Below are 13,415 nucleotides of genomic sequence, written 5' to 3'. Positions count from 1 at the left end.
GAGAGTCTCGTGGAGGAACAGAGCTGGGATGTGTTAGCTGGAGGATGGTGGGGCTGTGCAGGTGGCCCCGCTGCTCAGATCTGCCTTAGTTGAACACGGAGGTGAGGTTTCAGCATCAGCCTTGATTTACCAAAGGTGCACTGAGCCCTTGTTCAGCAAATCACCTCCTGAATTGGGTTTGGGTGTTGCATGTTTCCTCTTCCATCAGCATTCGCAAACAACTTGTAGCCAAGGCGTGGGGCATGAGCAGAAGGGAAGCGATGCTTGTGCAGATACAGGTGGTGTTGCTGAGGAGCCAAGAGCTTTCCTTTTCTCTCCCTAAAAGTGGAAGCTCAGACAGTGCAACAACTCTCCAGCATCCAGCTCTTCCCTGGGATCCCTTCTGTAGAGTGTGGCAGGAGTGGGGATGTTCCTATGGAGCAGGTCACCAATCCCAGCAGTCCCCAAGCACTGGTAGCTCAGGAGCCTAGGAATATTTTGGAGGTTCAAGGAAATAAAGCTCAAGTTTGCCACTGAATTCACATTGGAGGTTGCACATTTACCTTCGAGCCGTTCTGTCTGTGATCAGGGAATTGGTGGGTTCTGTGGCTAAAGCCTGTCCTGATGTGTGTAGCAGTACTTGTGCACTGTTACCACCTCGCTACCCCACTTGCTGTGCTCCGTGTTACCCTCTTATTGCGCTGAAGTCATTTCCCAGCTGGAACTGCAGAACCTGCCGGATCTGTAATGAGCTGGACAAGATCCCCGTGGAGTTTTCCTCTTCCAAATCCCCATTCTTTCAATGTTTCAAATGCCTGTTTGCTCCGGGATGTTCATGCGGATTGCTGGCCGTGCTGTGCAGTACACGCTGACACCGTGAGCGCAGCGCTGGCTATGAGCAGCATGCTGTGGTATGCGGTGTCGTGGCACTCCAGGAATCCAGGCATCTCTGTACGAAGAGCAAGATGTTGTTTATTGTTTCTTTATAAAGGTTGTTTCGGGTCTATAAAACTCGCTGTACAACACAGAGCGGGTGCTGTCAGCTTCAAGCATATTCTTGCTTTACTCACTGCCATAAATATCTAGTAACTATTTAGGGGGTGAGGCAGAGCTGTTAAATCGCATTGGATGGGCTCTGAAAAGGCTCTGAAGCCCGTGTCTCGGTATGAGCTTACTCATCTGGGCTCCACGGATGTTTTCCTGCTAGGGAATGTATTTCTTTCTTTGTTCATGTCAGCGTGTCGTGGCTTAGATCCTTCACTCCTGGGCTGAAAGCATTTGAAAGGGATTTTATGAGAGATGATAAACTCAGTGGGCTTGCAAGCCGTTAACTCTTGGGCTGCCAAATGTGTTTCTGTAATCCCACAGGAGGCGGTGTGATGCTTTCTCATGTCAGGATATATGATAGGAAAAGCACAATGGACTTTGTCTCCTCAGCCCTTCTTGGTGTTTTTCCCTATTGAAAAGCCTCTCCTGTAGATGTGGCAACAGGGTCACTTCTCAATGACTTTTCAACCTACTCATCAATTCTTCTGGCCCTTTGGGAGGCTTCCCAGTGGGATCCACGCACAGTTTTCCCCCCCTGTGGAGCATTTCCTTGTGCTGCAGGAGGGTGTCTCTTAACGTGCCTTGGAATGGTTTGTGTGACTTTAGGAAGTAAAACCAACACAGCCACAATCCACCTGGAATACAAGAAGTAAAAGCTTAGTGGATTCAAGGGGGTTTGGAGCTTGCAGGGGTCTGTGAGGATGCAGGGAGAGGCCGCGGGTTGAAATGGGCAAGGGAGCAGCAGGATTTTGCAGTGAAGCTGCAGTTTGCTTTTCCAATGGGCTGCCAGCTTTCTGCTGGAAAAAAACATGCTGAAAGGCTCCTGGGCCCTACAGCTGGAACAGATTTCCCCTCAAATATCCCCTGTTTAACTCGTAGCTTACACAGCTGAGCTGCTCCCTGCCGGAAAGGTGGGGCAGGGGGACCTTGGTGCTGCCCATTAGGTGTCATCTCAGAGCTGACAGGAGGGACCATTGGGGATGCTACAGGTTTATCCTTTTTTCTAGGTCCAAATCACTGTTTCAGCATTTCTTGGCATGTTTTTTGCTTGGGATATACTTCCCCAAAGCTTTTTCCATTAAAAACAGGCAAGTAAAAAGCACAGGTGACAACTGCAGTGAGTGGGTTTTGGCAGTGGATGTTGGAGCTTTAACTTTCTCTAAGGTAATGTCTTCTTTTTTTTTTTCCACTTGTTTTTATAGGATGCTGTGACATCAAAACCAGTCATCCAGTTTCAAGGAAGCCAAGGGGTAAGTTCATGTGTGGGTTGCCTTGGAAAGTTCTTCACCATTAATCCAAGTTAGGTGTGTGTTCTGTGTGTCTGTGCTGGCCTTGTTCACAGAGCGATGCTCTGCGTTCTAAAAGGGGGAGATACAAAGATGTTTTCTCGCCTTGCTACATCCATCACAGCAGCAGCACCTGCATTGCTGCTGGTGGAATTCTGGTTCTATAAGGCCATGCTGTTGGGTAAGAACAAGGAGAGTTTGCTGGTGGCAGCACTGTGGTGGGTGCAGCAATCCATGGAGACCGCATTGTGCAGAGGAAAGGCCATGCCTCCTAGTGCAAGACTTCATGGGTACCAGTTACTGTCAGCAGTGCATGGAGGCTGCTCTGAGTGAAGCTTTATGCAATACATACATCTAACCACCTGTGCCATGTCTGTGAGTACCACAAGTATTGTATATTGAGGAGTTTTACTTCTCTAACTTCTGTGCCAAGATTATTTATACTTGAAAGTGTCATGCCAGTCACTGACAACACAGATTTAACTGGTAAAGTAACGCAACTCCTTAGTGAACTTTAAAGTGTCATTTATACACCTTGTAGCTACAAAAGGTGCATGTCTACCTTTAGTGCTCTGCATGAGAAACCTGGAGAGGGGCTTTGGACAAGGGCCTGTAGGGACAGGCCAAGGGGAACGGCTTTAACCTGCCCGAGGGGAGACTGAGATGAGCTCTTGGGCGGAAGCTCTTCCCTGGGAGGGTGCTGAGGCGCTGGCACAGGGTGCCCAGGGAAGCTGCGGCTGCCCCATCCCTGGCAGTGCTCAAGGCCAGGTTGGACACAGGGGCTTGGAGCTGCTCCAGTGGAAGGTGTCCCTGCCCATGGCAGTGGTTGGAACTGGATGAGCTTTAAGCTCCCTTCAACCCAAACCAGTCTGGGGTAAAGAAGGGGATTGTTTTGTTCTAAAGAATCTGAACTCAGCTGTAAATAACTCCTGAATTTATTATAGTGGTGCAATAAACCTTTCAAGAAGGCTTGAATTAAGTAAGCACTAAAGTCTAGCACATTTGTCCTTGCCCATATTTTACCTTGGGGTATTGGTCTCACTAATAGTACTTTGCATTCTAACAAAACCTTGCAGGAAAGACATGATTGTTATCGTAAGTTAAGAAAAAAAATCCAAACTTTCCTGTCCTGGGAAATAAAGCAAGGAGCAATTTCCAGGTTTCTTTTACTTTGTTGACAATGAAACTTCCCAGAGAGCTCAGCAGGAAAGCTGAGATTAAAATCTGCAAGTGCACTTGGGCAAAATGAGAAGCGAGTGACAAGGGAAACCTTTAAGGCCGGGTGATTTGTTGTTATTAGATGAGCAAACAGCTCTGCATGTAATGAAGGAGCTGCGAAGGCTGCAAATGCTTCCCTTTCCCTTTGTAGAGCACCTTGTGAGGATCTGCATCCAACTCTTCCTGTCAGACTGCTTCAGTTTGAGAAATGCCTCTTCTCTTGCTTAATCTTCCTCCTGGAAGGAAACGTAGGAGAATGAATCAGAACAGCTTAAAACTCTGCCATGCCTCAGCCCCAGCGTGCCCCGGGCAGTGGGGTTCACCCAGCACTCAGATCCAGGGGTTTCAGGTTAACCCAAAGAAACCCTGTTTAAAATGATGCCGGTCCTCAGTAGAAGAATGAAAAACATTTTGAAATGATGCAGTTACGTTATCAAAAAAAAAAAAACAAACTCAAAATCCAAAACTATTGAATGCACTGAATTGTATTTGAGCCCTTCACTGGCAGAGAAGCGTGTTCTGGTCACTGGTGGTTCCAGTCCAGGGGGAAGCAGCGTGGTTACATCCCATGTACCATTTACAGAGCATCAGGGGTGAAGGAGGATGCTGGCAGCTCAAGCTGACCTCTGCTTGCCTCATTCTCAGCTCTTTCATTAATTGCACTTTTGAGTAAAGGGCAAAGGTAGAGCTTTGAGGAAAGTGAGCTCCAGCTCAACAGGGGCAGACAGAAAGAGATCTTTGTCCTTTTAGTGTTATTTTTACTGGGTATAACAAGAAGCTGCAGCTCAAAACCATCTGGGTGGAAGTGTGGTGCTCGCATCGGTCAGGATTGTGCCCTGCTTTGAGGAATTAGCACTGGGGCTTTACATGCTCTCCAGTGAGTCCCCAGCAATGGGACCGGAACGGTAATGTCAGGGATCTAGCAAGGTCTCGGATGCAGATGATGACATTAAAAGACATTTGTTTAGCTGCATGTTTTTGGAATACACTTTCTTCCACTCTGCCTTAATTCCCCAATTTGTTGCCTTCCTGCTTTGCTTCCTAAGCAATATTGCTATGGATATTTCCCATTAATTCTGGGGAGTGATAGGTTTTGTGTGTAGCACAAATGGCAGCGTGTGACTTCAAGCAGTGGCCAGTGATAGGAGATTTGAATAGTGGGACTATTCTGTGTAAATACGCCCCTTGCAAGAAGGGAAAACTTAAAGTACTTGATGATTAGGGGAGGCAGGACATAAAATAAGAGTTTAAAACAAACTCCTGCTTAATTTAATTCTCTAGAAGCCTTTAAATTACTGTGTCCATGTCTTTTTTTACCTGTTCCTAGTGTTTGAGGAACGCCGTCGAGGATGCTCTCAGCTTCGAAGACACGGCTTAATACTCAATTAACTAGGGAAGGGAATTGCTTGGGAGCAAAACAGCAGGTCAGGGAGTTGGCAGCTTGGCCAGAGGAGCATGTTGGTGGCCCTACCCCCAGAACAAAGCTGTTTCATTGCTTGGATCCTGGTCTCCTGCATGGATCCTGGTCTGGATGGAGGCTGGCAGGAGTTTCTGAGCTGGGGATGGTGAATGAGCTGTGCCTTGGGATCATTTCTTCACAGCATTGCTGGTCTCATTGATGGCTTCTGTTGAGCACAATAATCTGTGCAACAATCACCATGTCAACAGTAGGAATGGGGTTGTAATTAGCAAAGTGTTGCTCTGCTTTGAGCTGCTCAAGTGGGACTCACTGGATAGGCCTTAAGAGCAGCACCTGCTTGTTCGTTTGTCATCGTGAGCTGGGTTTTCTTGGATCGTTCTGTTCAGTTGAATGCAGTCTGGAGCATTTGGCTCATCTCAACGTGCATGCAAATGAGAGCGTAAGAGTTGGGGCACCAAAGCGTTACCAGTGGTGGTAGATGGTGCTTGTAGCCATGCAAGAAAGGCTGAAGGTGCTCGTGTTTCAGTAAAGCACGTGCTGAATTCGAGCTCGGGTTGGGTCAGATTTGCAGGTGCTTATTGGGAGGGGGGAGCTGAGATGGAGAGAGAAGAGAAAGAACTGAACTGGGGCTAAAAAACCCTTCAGGTGCCAAATACATGTATGTTCATGCAGCTCTTAAGTAGGAGTTGGGAACAAAACGCCTTAACGTGACGTGGTTGGAAAATCTGACGTTTTCCCCTGTTTCTTGGGGTGAACGTGTGCTGGTATGGATAGAGGAAGGGGAAATTGCCATTCAGAATGAGCTGTACACAGATGAATATTGCTTGAAAGAAGAAAACCAGAAGTCACATCTGTACGGAGCTATTTTTAAGTGTCTATGGTTACTGGTGTAATACTCAGCACCAGAATTAGGGCTCCCTCAAAGCAGTTACCATGCTGCTTTGGTGGCTTGAGAAACCTTCTGTTTCAGCTAAAAATAATTCCTAGATAACGGCCAGTTTGCACACACGAGGCTTTCCAGTACTGCAGCGAGCAGCGTTAACACTGACGTGGCTGACGGAGGGGAGCTGGGGATGAGCTCTGAGGCAGAAGCTCTTCCCTGTGAGGGTGCTGAGGCGCTGGCACAGGGTGCCCAGAGAAGCTGTGGCTGCCCCATCCCTGGCAGTGCTCAAGGCCAGGTTGGACACAGGGGCTTGGAGCAAGCTGCTCCAGTGGAAGGTGCCCCTGCCCGTGGCAGGGGTTGGAGCTGGATGAGCTTCAAGGTCCCTTCCAACCCAAACCATTCTGTGACGCTCTCACTTCTGTCTTATTTTACATCCCTTGAAGAAGCTGCAGAAACTCCACAGAAATGCCTACGTCGGGGCGCTGGGAGCAGCTGCTTTTCAGAGCAGTAAATCAGGAGCTAGAGGGCAGTTACTTTATGTGAATACATGATTTGGTTACATCCTCCAGGTTTTATTTGGCAAACCCATGGTGTGATCACAACTCCCTCGAAGCAGGATGAATTCACCTTCTCAGTTAACCACTGGGTGAACGGTGCTGGCTGTGAAACCCCCACAATCTGCTCTTCACATCCCTCTGCCCTGCTGCATGTTCCCTGAGGCACAAGAGCATCTTGCTTGTTGTGGCTGGGTGGGGGCGGAGGGTGCAGGGACAGATTAAGGGCTCAAGGCTGTGGCGCGCGTTTGGCCGCGTTGATAACAGGGCTCCGAGTCCTTCCCTGATCGCCACCAAATCTGCTCCGAGTATTTTGGGCCTGCGTGGGGGATAATTTCTGCTCCTGTCTCCATGGGAAGTCTGGTTTGAGGCTGGTCTGCAGGGAGGGGACGTGGAAAAGGGCTCAGCTCAGCGCAGGTCACACAAGCGCTTCTTGACGTTTCTGAAAGCATCCCTGTGGTTTAGCAAAGTGGCACGGATGCTCTCGGCTTTCAGGCTGCTGCAGGCAGCTGAGGGCATAAGGAAACCACCTAGAAGCCCTTCTGCACCAGTAGTCTTCCTTTATGGAGCACAGTCATACGGGGATGCCACGGGTTGGTTTGCTAGGCGTATGTATTTTGTGCATATATGTGGCCATCTGGGTAAATATAAATGTGTGTGGTAGAGCGGAGCCTAAAATAGGTTGAAGCTGATGTTCTTTCTGCCTCGTTTTCTGGAAGCCATCTTCATTATCAAATATTGATGTGATAGCTCGGCTGCTGAGGTTGCTGTTGGCTCTCTCGAGTGCAGAGGGAAACAGTTTGCTTCCCTTTGGAACGAGGAATGAGCAGCAGCGCAGTGTCTGTGGAGCACACTTACTGCTTGATGACCGATTGAATGCAGCAGCAGTGGCACACTCTGCTGGGAGCCAGGAGCTCTCGTTATGGAATTCGAATCTCTTCCGAAAGAACGAGCATGTTACCTGGTGACCTGGTGTGTGCTGCATCACTCATTCGAAAGGAGCAAGCCTCAAGTGCTTGAAATCGAATATAAGCACTGGTAGCGAGTCTGTTTTGAGCCTGAATCGATAGATTTGGGTCAGATTCTTAGAACAAGGTTATTGTGGGCTCCACTTTGAAAAGCAGCAAGCTGCCAGCTTGGGTCTCTGTTCTCGTACAGACAGAGCATCTCTTTAGCTGTTCTCTACATCTGTCTACCCCTTACCGTATCTTTTATGGGCATAGGGTTATGCAAAGTTGAATCTTATAGCTTCTTGCTCGGTGCAGCGGTCCCCACGCTCATAGTGTGTTGCCAAATGGCTAAAAGCACAGTGACAGCAGGACAGTTGGATGTGTGGTGGTGTGGGCTGCCCAAGTGACCGGTATTTCTCTCCTTCCAAACAGCACATCACGATCCCGAGGCCAGATCGCCCTACGGAAGTGCGGACCTTCACATTCTATCTCTCCAATATTGGCAAGGACAGCCCACAGGGGAGCTTTGACTGCATCCAGCAGTATGTATCTAGGTGAGTGGGACATTAAGAGAAAACCCAGCCTTGGGTTTACCTTCTTTCCTGTAGAATCTTTTCCCCATCAGACCTGAGCCAAACTGAATAACTGTTCTGTCTTTTTAATGTGTTTCTGTGTATTTTGGGTAAGGAGGCACTCACAGAAGAGTCTGTTCACTTCTCAGCTTCTTTCTGCCCTCTCCTGTACTTAGATAACGCAACCTCCGTTATTGACCAGCGGCAAAGATGTTCCCATTTGCAGCGTTGGGAGTATCTTTTCCGTTGCCTTTCTTTTACAGCAATGGCAATATCCATTTGGATTGCCTTGGAAGCATACAGGATAAAATCACTGTGTGTGCTACTGACGATTCCTACCAGAAGGCAAGGCAAAGCATGGCACAGGCAGAAGAGGAGACTCGCAGCCGGAGCGCTATAGTCATCAAACCTGGGGGCAGATACGTAGGTAAGCAGCACCTGGGCTTGGGGTGTCCTCACCAGCTTCTGAAGTCAAATGCTGACCTTTGCGTGACCATGGAAGTCTTCAGTAGCTCCTAATGGGAAGTGATTTATTAGGGTGCCCTTCTGCTTGGATTGTGACTTCCGTGGCTTCCATCTTCACCCTGGAGCGTGTGTGGTGGTGTTTGTGTGGCCTCTGAGGGTTGCCTGCATGCATTCATGTTGTTCTCTGGTGTTGTTTCTTATCTGTCCTATCTGATGCTGAGAACATGCTGCTGATCCACCAGCAGCATCTGTGCTCCTAGAAAAGTCAGCTGCAACGCTGCTGTTGTCTCACATCGGGGCTGTGTCTGCACTTGAAGCCGTAGGATGCAACATCAAGGATGTAGATGTAGTGCCCTTGTGTTAAAAAACAGATTAAAGCAGTGCTGCTCACTGCAGCCTTAAACAAACCATCTTCGTGTGACAACAACAGGAGCATGTATGGGGAGGGAATAAAACTGTAGCAAGTATCGGTGGGTTCCAGAAGGAGCCTGCGCAGACCTAAGCTTGAGCTCAGGTCCCTGCTTAACCTCAGTCTTCTCAAATACTTAGGGCATAAATACTAAGCAGGAAGCAGAATTTCAGGGTGGTGTGTTCTGAGCCAGCTGTTTCTCCTGTGGCCCATGGGATCTGTAGCCAGTCTCTCAGAGCACGTCTGTGATGAGAACAGTGAGTTGCAAAATGTAGAGCTGACCCTGACTCATTGTTTTATCAGCCAAGTGCTCAAAGCTGAGAAATCAGATAGTAATCAGGAAGGAAATGCATCGATTTCCTGTAGACCAGAAGATGATTTTGTTTAGCTTTCTCTCTGAGAACATTACTGTAAGTGGATGGAGTTGTTGGGCTCGTGGGGGAGAAGATTCTCAACGCAAATTGCTTCCCGGAGAGATAGAGCAGAACTTCTGATGTAGAAATACTCTTGCTAAGCCATCTCCTGCTCTGAGATGGAGGCACTGCCATGTACAAAGCAGTGGAGTGGAGTGCATGCTGCACAGAGCAGATGTCAGTGTTCCAGCCAGGAGGCGAGCACTGCTCCAAGAAGGAAGAGCCCTGGGCAAGGACAGTGCTGGGAAGCGCACGTACCTGGTGTGCCAGTGCCAGCCCCAGGGGCTGGTTCCCCTGCAGGCTGGGCCCTCACACTGCCAGGACACGGAGCTCAGCACCCGAGACCTCGGTGGGGTCATTTCAGGCAGCTCAGGTGTGGAAGGACTTATATGAAACGTTGAAACCTGGAGATAACAGAACAGTGTAGATGGGAGCTAACACGGGTGAATATATATCTCTATATATCTACATATATCTCTATATATGTAAGCAGGTAGCTGATATGCCTGCAGGGGATGTGTGTGCTCATACACACACTAGGTGCATGTGTGTACATCTGTCTATATGCACATGTATAAATAGGTTAAGATTTCACGTTCTGGCTTAACTGAGTTTTCTCTTTTCCTCTCATTGCACATTTTGGCTCTCTCCTTGAGTGGAAATGTCCCAGTGTGTTTTTGCTGTTCAGGACCTGGCCAGAGCAAAGCTGACGAATCTTGGCCCAGTTCTGGCGGTGAAGTCCACTTGATCTCTGAATTCAGGGATGTTTAACGTGTGAACTGTTGTTGTTCTCCCTCTGTGCTAGCTCAGCCCCGCCGCCGGTGGGTCGTGCTCACTTGCATCAGTGTGGTGCGTAACAGGGAGCAGGAAATGGGACTCAGTTGTGCAACCTGCAGTTCAGTAAAACAAACACTGCACACAATCACCAGTATCTTCAGATGACTCAGTTGAAAACTGCTTCCTAGCAGTGGAGAGCTGCCGTGCTCCTAAACCTCCCAAATTCCAGCAGTGAATGCTGGGTGTTTGCCCCAGTGAAGGTCACTTGCTTGATCCAAAGTGGTTATTGATGGCGTGTCCCTGGTTTAGACCTTGGAACTTACACACTTTCTTCATTAATCTGCTTGTTGTACCTTTGATAGCAGGAACCTGGCTTTGAGACCTGTTTCTGTGTTCAGAATAGTAAACCCCTTTGATTTGTGTTTTCCCAAGTGATGTGGGACTTGGGTGAAGGGCTTTAGGTTAAGCTGGTTTTCAATAGGAATGGGGGAAAATGAATTCTTGTAGGATGCTGGCAGAAACCAAGAACCACATCTGGGAGAGAGTTGAGGAAGCTGCCTCTGAGGGCTTGGGATGAACTCTTGAGACATCTTTATGTTCTCACGTGTATGTGAATGTATCAGAGGGCAAAGCAGTTGTTACTACAGTGTAGAAGGGGTTATTCTATTAGACCAGACAGCACACTAATGAATAGGCTAACGCTGAATGTGTCAGTGTTAGACCCCATTCATGGGGCTGTGTTTGGCAGGGGGAAGGGAGGTGGACCCAGCCCCATAAAGTTCCTATTGTTCTAAAAGCAGAAACATCTGCTGGAGTGGCGTTTGTGCTGAGCTCAGCAGCAGGGAGCCTGCTCCATCACCAGCTCTGCTCTTTCCACTCCAGATTTCCACTCGTCTACATAATAATGCAGAATTTTCATCTCATTGGGAGGGAAAAAATGGTTCGATTAAGCATGGGGATACTTGCACTTGGGATAAATGAAAAGCTGGCAGACAAAGAGAGCTTTATGTAAGCTTGTGGCCAGTAATACTCAGGTTTGCAGAGCTTGGTGCTGCTGTTTACTTGTTACAAGCTTGTTGTGAACCATGAAACTCAGGGGATGCTTGTTGCGGCAGCGTATCGGAGCGGATGGAGTGTGCTGGTTGTGTTTGTCCTTGGTTGTCATCTTCTGGCACTGCAGGTGGTGTAACGAACTCCCTATACGTGTTGACAGACCACTGGCCTTTGCAAGGTGACTGCTGCACTTCACTATTCTCATCTCATTTTAGGCAAAAAGGTTCAGGTGCGTAAACCTGCACCAGGAGCTTCCGATGCTGTTCCCTCCAGGAAGCGCCCAACGCCAGTCAACCTTGCCAGTGCAATAAAGAGAGGCAATAGTGCCATTTCTCAGAGACCCTTCAAAGATAGGGTTGTGCACTTACTGGCACTAAAGCCTTATAAGAAACCTGAACTTATTCTCAGATTGCAGAAGGATGGACTTTCTCAGCAGGACAAGGATTTGCTGGACAACCTTCTGCAACAGGTTCGTACTCTGAAGGCAACCGTTTAGGTAGAGGGAAACGTCTTCTCCGAACAGTGGTACCTTCTGTGTCAGTCTGACTGTAACCTGCGTGTCTCAGAGCTGCAGGCAGGTGTTCCTCTGCAGGCTGTGACCAGCAGAAGCTAACATGAGTTGTGTGTACAGTACTCATGTGTACACCTTGGTTTAGGTGTCTGCAACTAAGCTGTATGATGTCAGTGCACCAGATCAGTTGCTTAAGAGGAGCGCTTGGGGTTGGTCATGGTGAGAATGGCCTAACAGACGGTCTGCAAGCTGTTTGGGTCTATATATTTTGATTAACATGGACATAAAGGAACAAGTTCTGTCTCAATCACATAGTGTTTCCTCTGGGAAGGAAAAACCACATCGCTCTCCACAAAGCTTTACATGTTCTTTGGATTGTTCAGGCCTTTCCTGCTTAGAAGTGCAACTGGTTAGGTGTGAAGATCATGCAGCTTCTTGCAAAGCATATTATTTGTATGTCAAGTGTGAAAGCTGTCTCCAAGTTGAATCAGTTCTTAACACTTTGAGTCATGTTGAAGGTGCCATTTTAGGAATTGCAGTAAATACCTTTAATGCTCTTGCAGTGCAAAGCACATCGTGGGGATTTATTTCAGTGCTGCAGCTGCCCTCTTCTGTGCTGGATGGTTTTTACCTCCTTTCCTGTCTGAAAGGAAAGCAGTGTGCCCAAGGGCACGGGGCAGCTCATGTTGAAAATGGAGTTCTGGCTGGCACAACTTGCACCTTCCCCTGTTGTTCACCCAGCAGCGCTGGCGTTCTCCTGAGCACCCTTTTGAATGCTATAAATAGCTTTGGGACTGGAACTGCTGTTTCTGATAATGACCCTTCAGTGATGCTCTGGCACATGGCAGCGTGCTCGGCAGCGCCTGCAGTCCAGCTTGTTGGGCTCAGTGCTGATCTGGCTGTAAATGTGGTGCTCATAAACTTAATCTCCTTTCAGTGCTACCAGGGCTCCCATCCGCCAGCAGGCACAGATAAGCTAAAAATTACAGGCTGCATTAAAGCTGCATGTCTAAATACGTCGAGGTGTGGGTTTCGTTGTGCTCCTGCATCTCTCAGAGGACTCTGTGTTCCTGCTGGCCTTTTTGCCTCATTTTGCAAGGTTTCTATTTTTGGGAAGCCTGGGGTGGAGCTTGCACAGTCCCACAGCAGCAAAACAAGGAGGTAGCAGCCCTCAGCCTCTGTGCAGAGAAAATGTGAGGAGTTTCCAGCTCCGGGCCTTGCCCAGCAGCAGCAGGAACCAGAGCGATTCCCAGGGAGCTTTTGCAAAAGATCCCGGCTTTGCTGCTGTCTCTTGGGCATGTTTGGGATATCTAAAACACAGCTCCAGTGCTGCTTGGATTTTGGCTCGGGGTTTTGGAAGGCTGACAGAACTGAAAGGAAAAACAAAGTGTTTGTCATGTAAACTGATAAGTGCTTTCTATTTTTCGCTTATCAGGAGGCCTTTGCTGTGTGAGTTCTGCAGCTTTCTGCTTTGCAGTTGGTGGAGTTTGAATATTGGGTCATAGCCTCCCTAAAGCAAAAGCAGAATTAATAGCATCTTTGGTTAATTCAAGGCTTTTCACTCCTTCCCTTGTTTTTCTCTGTCTTCCTGCTGCACGGATAATAGAGATTCCTTAGCACAACCACCTGGATGGGGCGAGTGAAGGAGAGCACTGATCCTTCCCCAGCTGCACAGCACCTTCCAGTTTCACGTTGTCAAGCGGGGCGGCTGAAGCAGGGAGCTTGGAATGCAGGTTTCCCAGTTGATAGCCCAGCTCCAGACACAGCATTTGGCACCTCCCTACCCCTTTAGAAACACCGATGTAAGGCTGTGCCCTGCACCTGCAGTGCTCCCTGAGACTGTGGAAGCTTCGCTGGGGCTTTTGCTTTGTGCTGATG

The 13,415-nt window shown here is 48.4% G+C and overlaps 1 protein-coding gene across 1 annotated transcript in view; it reads left to right on the top strand.

Moving 5' to 3' along the window:
- ELL (elongation factor for RNA polymerase II) overlaps positions 1-13,415 on the top strand; it is a 47,789-nt gene that overhangs the window by 19,598 nt on the left and 14,776 nt on the right. Inside the window, exons 2-5 of the mRNA XM_065699799.1 lie at positions 2,229-2,276; positions 7,770-7,891; positions 8,173-8,336; positions 11,242-11,495. Coding sequence (XP_065555871.1) covers positions 2,229-2,276; positions 7,770-7,891; positions 8,173-8,336; positions 11,242-11,495 — 588 coding nt within the window. The remainder of the gene's footprint in view (positions 1-2,228; positions 2,277-7,769; positions 7,892-8,172; positions 8,337-11,241; positions 11,496-13,415) is intronic.

Source organism: Lathamus discolor, chromosome 21 (assembly GCF_037157495.1).
Source record: "Lathamus discolor isolate bLatDis1 chromosome 21, bLatDis1.hap1, whole genome shotgun sequence".
In the NCBI taxonomy this organism is placed as follows: Eukaryota; Metazoa; Chordata; class Aves; order Psittaciformes; family Psittacidae; genus Lathamus; species Lathamus discolor.
This window is presented reverse-complemented; position numbering and strand designations above follow the sequence as displayed.